This window comes from Electrophorus electricus, chromosome 22, assembly GCF_013358815.1.
Source record: "Electrophorus electricus isolate fEleEle1 chromosome 22, fEleEle1.pri, whole genome shotgun sequence".
Lineage (NCBI taxonomy): Eukaryota > Metazoa > Chordata > Actinopteri > Gymnotiformes > Gymnotidae > Electrophorus > Electrophorus electricus.
The window spans coordinates 3,114,768-3,126,922 of NC_049556.1; the positions used below are offsets into that span (position 1 = coordinate 3,114,768).

A 12,155-nucleotide genomic window follows, 5' to 3' on the forward strand; every position below is an offset into this window, starting at 1 on the left:
GGTACCCAGTGGTGGACAGTTGTGGTGCTGACCACTGTAGGATGCAGCTGGAATGCAGTCTCCTTCCCGCCGGTGCAGACGGTTCGCGGCCTGCTTTAAATGGGGTCTTCCGATATTGGACGGCATGTTCAGAATTCAGGATTCAGAGGTTTTATTGCCATATACCAAACAGACAGGCAGTTATTATACTGGACGAAGAAATTCTGATTTTGCCTTCCTTCCATTTTTTTTTCTTTTTAAGAAAAGAAAAATAGAATTATATATATATCTGAGGAAAAAGAAGCAGGACTTAAGAAAATGGAAGAGTGTTTTATGTACAGATGAGAAGATATATGTTATGTACATATGAGGTAGGTGGTATTAAACATGTAAAATAAAAATGTAAAATGTGTGTGTGTGTGTGTGTGTGTTGGGAGTGCCTTTTGGACATTTCAAGTTCTTGGAGTTCTAGTGGATGTCCAGCATTCTCACTAAATGTGAGAGGGCTGTGAGCATGTCAATGGACCTGGAGAGGGTCTACGTCCAGTACGTTCTGGACACGGGTCAGGACTGACGGGGCCTTTTCAGGCACATCATCACAGTTGGAGTCAGTGTGCCACCACTGTAATCACGGAGACGGGAAACGAGGACACAGAGAGCTTCACACACACACACACACACACACACACACACACACACACACACACACATATATACATACACACACACACATATACATACACACACGTGAACACACACACGCGAACACACACACGCGCGAACATGCGCGTGCGCACACACGCACAGACACACACGCAGACACATACACACGCGAACACACACACATACACACACGTGAACACACACGCGCGAACACACACACGCGCACGCGAACACACACGCGAACACACACACGCGCGAACACACACACACGAGAACACACGCGCGAACACACACACGCACACACACACACACGCGCGAACACACACGCGCACACACACACACGCGAACGCACACACACATACACACACACACAAATATACACACACACACGCACACACACACACGCACACACACACACACACGAACACACACACACGAACACACACACACGCGAACCCACACACACACGCGCACACACACACACACACACACACATACACACATATATACATACACACATACACACACACACATATACATACACACACACACGTGAACACACACACGCACACACACACACACACACGCGCGAACACGCGCGCGCACACGCAGACACACACGCAGACACATACACACATACATACACACACGTGAACACACACACGCGCGACCACACGCGCGAACACACACACACACACACATACATACACACACGTGAACACACACACGCGCGACCACACGCGCGAACACACACGCGCGAACACACACACACACACGCGCACACACACACGCGCGAACACACACACACACGAGAACACACACATACACACACACGAGAACACACACACACACACACGTGCGAACACACACGCGCACACACACACACACACGCGAACACACACACGCACACACATACACACACACAGAAATATACACACACACACACGCGAACACACACACACACACATACATACACACACATGAACACACACACGCACATACACACACGCGAACACACACGCGCACACACGCACGCGCGAACACACACACACACACGAGAACACACACACACACACACACGCGAACACACATGCGCACACACACACACGCGAACACACACACACACACAAATATACACACACACACGCGAACACACACACACACGCGAACACACACACGAACACACACACACGCGAACCCCCACACACACACGCGAACACACACACGCACACACACACACACACACACGAACACACACACACACGCAGTGCTTGTCCGTGGATGCTGTCTGGGTCGACCGCTTTATGTGAGGCTTCTGCTCACTTCTGTTGATGAGACTGTGACTGACGCGCCCCGTGAGCTCCCCGTTGCCACGGCACCCCTCAGTGACCGAGCGCTGAGGTCTTCAAAGACCGGCGGCCCGCTTCATTCGGTCTCGTCTCACGGCTTCATTGACGCCACCAGAGACAAGTGCCCCTCGCCATTCAGTAAGGACCGCCCCCCACATTGCAGTAAGGACCGCCCCTCATAGTGCAGTAACGCCCCTCATAGTGCAGTAACCACCCCCCCCAGAGTGCAGTAAGGACCGCACCCAGAGTGCAGTAAGGACCACCCCTCACCGGCAATCTAGGGCTTTTGGTTCGGATATGACCTGATGCATTTTGTGGGTACATTGTTCTCAGTGCACGCAGAGATGTATTATAATACACTGATAGTAGTGCATGAGAAACCATGTTTGCAGAAGGAGGTAAAATGGAAATGACGCATGTGCTGGTGTGTTTTTTAAGAAGCCCAGACAAAGTATATCCAGATACGATCCAGACATGAAATACATGTTGATCCAAGGTGTAAACAGGCCCATAGAGACAGTCAGAGTCTATTTGACCTTTTATGTAGAAAGCATAAACACATCAAAGACCGTGAAAAAAATCTGTCAAAATTTAGCCACAATTCACCCGTCATTCCAATAAAGTCAATCTGAATTTAAATTTGTTAGTGGGTTTTTTTTTCTGTTTCTCTTTCCTGTGTAGTTTGAGCCACCACCAACATGGGAAGGAAGTCCTGGCTTCTCTGCGTCTCTGTCACGTGGAACACGGTCCACGCTGCATTCTGACAGTGTGCGTGCATGTGAGTTTGAGTGTTTGGTATGTGTTTGTACGTGTGTATTTGTGTGTGCGGGCAAGGCCGGTTTATTTATATAGCACATTTCATGCACAACGGAATTCAAGTCGCGTCACAATTAAAAGAAAAATCATGACGACAACTGGTAAAAAAAAAAAAAAAAAAAAGTCATAAAACAAAAATGTTTAATAAAAAAACGTAATTAAATTAACGGGAGACTTAATAAGAAGCATAACACAAACAAAAGAGAGGTGCTGTCCCTTAGAGATCCAGACGGTGTGTTTAACAGAGAGCTCTACAGAACAGCCAGTCGACTGTCGGGGGCACTTTTGAAGCTCCGAGACAGCTGAGTCTGTCTCACAGCTGCTGCACAGAAGCTAGACGGCACTCCCCAGTGCTCAGCGACGACACTAGGCTCCATTCACTGATGAGCCCCTGGAGATTTGAGAGGCCTGCCAGGATTGGGCTGTTTGGGCATGTCGGACAGAGGCGTCGGCCCTGAACCGTTCGGCGATTTATTAACAAGCAACGATATCTTAACGTTGATTCTGCAACACACTGGGAGCAAATGTTAGGGATTAAGAGCACCAGAGACGTGTTCAGTCCTTCTGGCTCCAGTCAAATGTCCGTTGTCTTTTCAGGAAGGGCAGTAAGGACACCATGACAATAATCAATCCGGATGGAAATAAAGGCGTTGTGTGTTTCTCCGGGTCTTGATTTGACGAGAAATCCTTCATTTTGTGTTTGTTTGTCGGATGTCAGAATGCTGATTTGGTAACTGGCTGACATGACTGCTCAAGCTGAGAGCACGGCCTGTTCGGATACCCGCGAACCGGTCCATTTGATCGGAGGACTCCAGACTAGAGAGAGGCAGTAAGTCCATATTCCTTTATTTCTTATTTATAATCTTTATTTCTTTATTCAGCTGCAGGACGTTTTGGCACATTCAGCTTGTAATATTTAATATGTGTGTTTCCGTGTGTGTGTGTGTATATATGTGTGTGTGTACTGGCGTTTCACCTTATATATCCCATCGTAGCGATTGCCTTCTTCGGGGGCGTACTTGCTGATTCGCCGGCCCTTCGAGCTCCGAATCACTCTCACTGGCTTTCCTGCCCGCCAATTACGAGACTCCGCCCCATCCTTGTCGTTCAGAGGGGCATCGCAGTTAAGTGCCAGTGCCCTGAGAGGTCAAAGGTCATATTCTATGAGCAACAAGATGAGTGACGCTGAACCCCATCCGCATATCCGCAATCACGACTGGCAAAATCAAGCAAACAAAAAAAAACGCTCTGTCGAGAAGGGAGGGTGTAATTATGCTTATGATAAGAACCATCATCAAAAAAACCCACACCTGTTCATGTGCGTGAGAGTCTGATCGAAGGAGTGTTCTCCGATACGCTTGTTTCCAGAGAGGTCACGACCTCCACTGCCTGTGTAGGTGAACTCATCTCCCCTGTCCTGAAACAACCAGAAATGTCAAAGGTCAAAGGTCAAAGCCAGGATCTATCTTTGTGGAAGCTGTCCTAACCCTAACCTTAACCCAGTTCTGATACATGTAGCTTTTGTACACAACAACCTACCAATATTGCTGATCTGAGACCAGTTTTGTTTGCCTCTCTGAGACCGATTAAGTAAATATGTGCTAATTGAGCTGGTCCTGAAATCATCTTGGTCAGCAGAAGCACTGCCCATCTGATGCCAAGCAGGCCTAAAGTTCCAGTTCATAAAGCTCTTCGCTGTGTTTGGCAGACACGTGCAAAATATTTTGTCCTTTTACAAAACAATTTTGGGGGGTGGGGCTTCTTCTGGCCTGGGCTCTTTAAAACAACCAATCAAAATTCCACCAGTCTTTAAAATTTCTCCTTTACTTATTGCATATGAGGCAAAGGATTGCTTTCACTAAAAAAGCAAGTGGAAAGATTGACACACAGAGAGAGAGAGAGAGAGAGAGAGAGAGAGAGAGAGAGAGAGAGAGAAAGACGACTAATAAATTCATGCATAAGTTCATAACAGTAACCTGCAAATGAGGGAGAGACAGAAAGACCTCAGAAAAAATGTTATATAACACTCCACACATACTCACTCCGGGCACAATGTCACTCCCTGCACACTCACGCCCCCACACTGTAAACCTCTGCACACTGTCACTCACACACTGTAAATCTCCCCGCATACACACTCCCCGCACACCGACACTTACCACTTCGTCCTCGAAGCCGCCGGCCAGAACCAGCGAATACGAGCCATCGTTACTGCGTCCGTGGATGCCACCGACGTGAGGCCGGTGCACGCCTGCCTCGCTCACCTGCAGCGAGACCAAAACATCTGGTCAGACGGCTGGTCAAACAGACCGCAGAACCCTCTCTAGCATTAACGTACCACCGCGCCAGGCCTGAGTGAAACTCAGCTAAACGCAGTGTAATGAGGGGTTAGAGCTTGTTTTTTGACCCAGGTTTTATATAGTGTATCGGTACAGTTTCACACATACCACGTCTTTCACCATCACGTGATGTAGCAGGTTGCTTACGTGCTACAGTTCAGAGCAGGACCCAGGACCGCTCGCTCCGCACGTTTAGGACGTTTTGTGAAACATGCTTTCAAGCCCAGGAGTGGTACAGAGAACCAATCTCTACACTTCCTGAAATCGGTGGTCTGAAGTTCTCTTCAAGTAAACTCTGCTGCGGCCCGCGACTTAACGGCTTCGACTTACTGCATCACTTAGCTCTTCAAGTTTCCTGAAGGCGCAGAAACCACTGCCATATATTTCATGTAGACTAGCCATACGATGGTCCTATGTTATCGCTACTATGCAACAGTACATCCCTAACAAAACAACACTTTCACAGTATTGTTTGACCGGTGCAAGGTCCCTGTGGAGCGAGTGTGTGTGCGCTGGGAGTATCGTGAAAAACGCATGCATCACGCTGGCCTGCATGGCTAAGCTCTCATGTGAGAACAGCTCCTTGCGTGTGGGATGACGAGCCCCTCCCCCAAACGATCCCAGAATCAGTGCGGACTCGATCGTTCAGCACGAGTGTGAAAACGCCCTTGGAGTCACGTGACCTGACGGTTTCCTCACCTGCACCCGAAACTTCCAGGTGGTTCCGACGGGAATGCCAGGAATGGGTCCATAGTGATTGGAGGGAACGATGGTGCATTCTTTAGTACGACCCACACAAGCCATTCCCTACAACACACACACACACACACACACACACACACACACACACATTACTGTTAGACCCCTTACCTTCTCCTAAGAGCACGTGCAGTGAGAGAAGACAGAGGAACACCCCCTGTCCCGGACGTCTTTAGCCAGGACCTAGTTCGGGTAGCCGCTGTTGACGTGATGTTTCCTGTGCAAACAGGAACACTGGAACATGCGTCTACTAGGACAAGACGGAACTGTGGCTCCAGCCTAACTGCTCGTAAGTCAATCTCATCTACCAGTACTGTTCCAAAACATTCTCAGCAATTCGTATTATATGAAAATATATGAAAACCTCCAGATAAGGATGTAAATGTTCAGAGGAAGTGCCGGAGTCGGACTGGTGCATTTAATGAGCTACCACTCTTCGTAGGAATGAGAGTGAATGTTTTTATTCCAGTGTTTCCAGTAAGGATAGCTAGAGTCTGATTCATGATGGCCAACAGCAGCCAGCCCATAGGAGAGGAAATGAGTCACTGAGGATCTAGGCTGCACCACTCAACATGTACACACAAATATTCACATACACATACTCATCAAAACACACACGCGTACACACAAAAACAATTGTATGCAAGCACACATATAAATGCACCAAAACTCACAACTACATACAGACACACATGCACACTAGTATAAAAACACACAAATACACAATTATGCACATGTGCATACGTACAAACACATCCAAACACACACCCATCCCATATAAAGTTCAATGTCACTGTTAGCCAGAGGCCCACCTAAAGATCAATGAAGCTACTGTCTGTATACACAACCCTGATGAGAAACACAGCACGCCTCTCTGTGCTACTGTCCGTAGGCACGGCTCCGATGAGAGACACAGCACGCCTCTCTGTGCTACTGTCCGTAGGCACGGCTCCGATGAGGGACACAGCACGCCTCTCTGTGCTACTGTCCGTAGGCACGGCTCCGATGAGAGACACAGCACGCCTCTCTGTGCTACTGTCCGTAGGCACGGCTCCGATGAGAGACACAGCACGCCTCTCTGTGCTACTGTCCGTAGGCACGGCTCCGATGAGAGACACAGCACGCCTCTCTGTGCTACTGTCCGTAGGCACGGCTCCGATGAGAGACACAGCACGCCTCTCTGTGCTACTGTCCGTAGGCACGGCTCCGATGAGAGACACAGCACGCCTCTCTGTGCTACTGTCCGTAGGCACGGCTCCGATGAGAGACACAGCACGCCTCTCTGTGCTACTGTCCGTAGGCACGGCTCCGATGAGAGACACAGCACGCCTCTCTGTGCTACTGTCCGTAGGCACGGCTCCGATGAGAGACACAGCACGCCTCTCTGTGCTACTGTCCGTAGGCACGGCTCCGATGAGAGACACAGCACGCCTCTCTGTGCTACTGTCCGTAGGCACGGCTCCGATGAGAGACACAGCACGCCTCTCTGTGCTACTGTCCGTAGGCACGGCTCCGATGAGAGACACAGCACGCCTCTCTGTGCTACTGTCCGTAGGCACGGCTCCGATGAGAGACACAGCACGCCTCTCTGTGCTACTGTCCGTAGGCACGGCTCCGATGAGAAACACAGCACGCTCTGTGCGATGACTCTTGTCTAGCACTTACACTCCTCACCTTTAAAATACTGTACAACAACGCCGTGACCCTGGCCTTCGGACCGTATCTGGATTTCACAGGACTGCACCTGGGAAACACAGTTCTATGACAGTGGAGTGTGTTACAGATTTACGCTGTAAACGAGACGTGAGCCTCTCTAAGGAAAGGCTTGAGTCAAGAGTCACACTTTGACTTTCCCGGCAAGCATCCCTGTTGATATGAGAGCGAATATCCTCAGGCACCGCATGTATCTGTGGAAAACACGGACGACCCAGTGTCTGTGGCTTTTGAACTGGCACAGGGATCAGGTCCTGAGGTCCAGCTGTCAGCTGGTCCAGGGAAGGAGGAGACTACATCAGCCCTGACCCGCTTCCAGAGCAGCTCTCCCGAACTTTCGTCTTCCTTTAAGTCAGCGTTCCGAGTAGCCGTTTTGTCTAGTAATACGTGGTTCGCTCAGCTGGACTAGGGACTGATGTGGAAGACATAAGAGCATGGGAGTGTATAGAGGAGTGCGTAGAGGAGTGTGTAGGGGGAGTGTATAGAGGAGTGTGTGGAGGGAGTGTATAAAGGAGTGTGTAGAGGAGTGTATAGAGAAGTGTGTAGGGGGAGTGCGTAGGGGAGTGTATAGAGGAGTGTGTGGAGGGAGTGTATAAAGGAGTGTGTAGGGGGAGTGCGTAGGGGAGTGTATAGAGGAGTGTGTAGGGGGAGTGCATAGAGAAGTGTGTAGGGGGAGTGCGTAGGGGAGTGTATAGAGGAGTGTGTGGAGGGAGTGTATAAAGGAGTGTGTAGGGGGAGTGCGTAGGGGAGTGTATAGAGGAGTGTGTAGGGGGAGTGCAAAGAGAAGTGTGTAGGGGGAGTGCATAGGGGAGTGTATAGAGGAGTGTGTGTCTCTCACCTTGCCCCAGTCTCGCTGGCTCCCGTTGGTGGCTGAAGGCATCTTGGCCTTTTTCTTACTGGTCTTCAGCTTCTCACCTGCTTTCACTACCTCACTGGTGTCATTTTTACAGGTGGGGCAGTACCTGGAGATCAAACACACACACACACACACACACACACACACACACAAACACACATGCGCGCGCACACACACACACACGCATACACACACACACATGCGCACACACACATGCGCACACACATATGCACACTGTTAAAATGTCTAAGGCAGTGTTGGGTATGACTCAGCCTCTTCATTGTGCTCACGGTGTGTGTGTGTGTGTGTGTGTGTGTGTGTGTGTGTGTGTGTGTGTGTGTGTGTGTGAGAGAGAGAGTGAGAGTGATGTGTGTGTATGAGCATGTGTGTGTGTGTGTGTATGTGTGTGTGTGTGTGTGTGTGTGAGAAAGTGAGCATGTGTTTGTGTGTGTGTGTGTGTGTGTGTGTGTATGTGTGTCTCACCAGTCCTCGTCCTCTGGGATGGTAGACAGTGGGGGGTTGAGGCAGTACAGGTGGAAGGCCATGTTACACTCGTCACACAGAAGCTGCATGTGGGCGTCCTGCTTCCCTCCACACACACAACACGAACAGAAACGACACTCCGCCTCTGGGTCTGCCTTACAGTGCTTACACTCAGGACCACTCTTACCTGACACACATACACACACACACACAGTAATATAAACCATCTACACACAGTACACTGTTTATATAAACCATATTGTATCTTGTAGCTAATTAAAAATACAAAGACTGTCCACCAAGTGTTTGGGGATGATGCAAAGGGGGTGAAAGAGTATTACACACATGAACACGCACACACACAAAAGAGTATTACACACATGAACATGCACACACACAAAAGAGTATTACACACATGAACATGCACACACACAAAAGAGTATTACACACATGAACATGCACACACACAAAAGAGTATTACACACATGAACATGCACACACACAAAAGAGTATTACACACATGAACATGCACACACACAAAAGAGTATTACACAAATGAACATGCGCACACACAAGAGTATTACACACATGAACATGCGCACACACAAGAGTATTACACACATGAACACGCACACACATGAAAGAGTATTACACACATGAACATGCACACACACAAAAGAGTATTACACACATGAACATGCACACACACAAAAGAGTATTACACACATGAACATGCACACACAAAAGAGTATTACACACATGAACATGCACACACACAAAAGAGTATTACACACATGAACATGCACACACACAAGAGTATTACACACATGAACACGCACACACATGAAAGAGTATTACACACATGAACACGCACACACACAAGAGTATTACTCACATGAACATGCACACACACAAAAAGGAGTATTATATACATGAACATGCACACACATGAAAGAGTATTACACACATGAACATGAACACACACGAAAGAGTATTACACACATGAACACGCACACACACAAAAGAGTATTACACACATGAACATGCACACACACGAAAATGCATTCCACACATGAACATGCACACACACGAAAGAGTATTACACACATGAACATGCATACCCACATGAAAGGAGTATTACATACATGAACACGTACACACATAAAAGGGGATTGCATACATGAACACACACATGAAAGAGGTTTACACACATGAACATGAACACACAAATGAAAGAGGTTTACACACACGGACACAGACACATGAAAGGGGACTACTGTATAACCGGCATTACGTGTACTGAGGAACTGTGTATATATTTGTGTCCTTCGGAAATGATCTCCCACTCTCTTTAAACACTTTTTCTCCATAATGAAACGTTTGTTTGTGAATGTGTCCTTGAGGTGTTCTGTGTGTGTGTGTGTGTGTGTGTGTGTGTGTGTGTGTGTGTGTGTGTGTGAGCCTACGTTTGAACTGGCCATCTGCATGAGAGAGAGGTGGAGCTCCAGGTTTCTCTATATTGTAGATCTCATCCAGAAACAACAGTTTACAGTCACCAATTACATCCCCTGGACCTCTGCAAAACAGCCAATAAGACACAGCATCATTTCTGTGTAGGATGATACTTCAGCACAAACAGAGTACCAGTGTCACACTACATGGAGTAGAACAGATATATAATAGACACATTATTTTAGTGAGCAGTGTCTGACCTTTTTGTTATGTGTTAAGATTTCTTTCTAGTTAAGATGCTTTGATAATTTAGCGTAACGTTGAGCTCATAACTGTTCTGCTCATTCTGAACATAACATTGCAGACCTATACAATAACAAACTGTCTATCCAGAAAGGTAAACATTACATAATGTATATTAACTCCTAACATTCATTTTCACTCTGATATCTTGACTATTTAATTACAAGGTTAAACCTTCCGAGTGTTTCTCGTCCACTTTCTGCCCAGTGGCTTCCTCAAAACTGGACGTCGGAGGTCGCGACCCCTCCTTCCGGATTGCCCTGAAATCGTACTACAGCCTTTTTCCGTGCAAGGATGTGGCTCCAGGGAAACGGGATGGCGGAGCAGTTCACTGTGTTAACACGTTAACACGTTAACAACGCTTCCTCTTCTGCCACAGCTAGCACGTTTGTAACTTTAGCATACATGGTCACTACTTAACACACAAACGACCGTGACACTGCCCACCATAACTAAGTGGGTTTAGTAGATGACATTGGTGATATTAGTGTGATTTAAACCAAGGTATGAGCTAGCAGTAGCTAAATTGCTGAGTAGCTTGCTTGTTGGCTAGCTTGCTGTGTGTTGTGTATTTAAGTGGTAGTGTCAGCAAAGTAATCTAGTGAAACCAACTGTGCTAGTATTAGTTAACCATTAGCTAATTTTAACTAATTTAACAGCATATGTAACTTAATTGTGACTTAAACTGGCCATTTGTTGGGCCTAGCTAGCATTTGCTAAATGTTAGCTAATGCCTGGCCCACACTACAGGATAATCAGGCTGATTTTGAGGTCAATTTGCTCCTCCTGACAATCACGAAAGGTCTTCTGATATTAAGGTCTTAAATGATGATCGTACCAGATTATCCTGTGGTATGGGCTGTCTGTAATCCCATTTTTAAGCTTCTGATCTATTCCCAGTTCAGATGGTTCCTAAATATTAAACATGGTCAGTATTTATGACTCAGTATCCTGTAGTGTAGGGTGGACGCCGATTCTCTGGTGTGAAATGCCAGTGGAATGGAATGAATGCGAGAAGCGGTAAGCACGGATGCTAAATCAAGAACTAAGCGGACTACGGAGAAGGAGGATAAACCGCCGAGCCGTGGCAACAGCGTGAATGTCTGTATAGTGGGTGCTGTACAACATCCTAACAGAAGCAACAAAGAAAGGAATTTTAACATTCATTCGCTATGTTTGTTTAGATCTAAAGTCATGTAGGTTTACAAGAAAGCCTGTGATGCAGGATCAAACCTAGGTTTAGGTGTAGATGTAGGTTTAGATGTGGGTTTAAGTGTAGGTGTAAGTTCTATATAGGTTTAGGTGTAGGTGTAAGTTCTATATAGGTTTAGGTGTAGGTTTAGGTTTAGATGTAGGTGTAGGTGTAAGTGTAGGTTTAGATTTAAGTGTAGGTGTAAGTGTAAGTTTAGATTTAGGTGTAGGTGTAGGTTTAGGTTTAGATGT

At 47.3% G+C, this 12,155-nt stretch overlaps 1 protein-coding gene and 1 pseudogene across 1 annotated transcript in view; one reads left to right on the forward strand and one right to left on the reverse strand.

Moving 5' to 3' along the window:
• LOC118240651 overlaps window positions 1–12,155 on the forward strand; it is a 659,061-nt pseudogene that overhangs the window by 57,780 nt on the left and 589,126 nt on the right.
• The window catches only part of LOC113585651 (E3 ubiquitin-protein ligase UHRF2), a 53,593-nt gene that overhangs the window by 8,374 nt on the left and 33,064 nt on the right, over window positions 1–12,155 (reverse strand). Inside the window, exons 5-11 of the mRNA XM_027023261.2 lie at window positions 10,424–10,533; window positions 8,958–9,144; window positions 8,457–8,580; window positions 5,846–5,953; window positions 4,967–5,071; window positions 4,118–4,224; window positions 3,784–3,946 (exon numbers count right to left, since the gene is read on the reverse strand). Of these exons, the coding sequence (XP_026879062.2) occupies window positions 3,784–3,946; window positions 4,118–4,224; window positions 4,967–5,071; window positions 5,846–5,953; window positions 8,457–8,580; window positions 8,958–9,144; window positions 10,424–10,533 (904 nt within the window). The remainder of the gene's footprint in view (window positions 1–3,783; window positions 3,947–4,117; window positions 4,225–4,966; window positions 5,072–5,845; window positions 5,954–8,456; window positions 8,581–8,957; window positions 9,145–10,423; window positions 10,534–12,155) is intronic.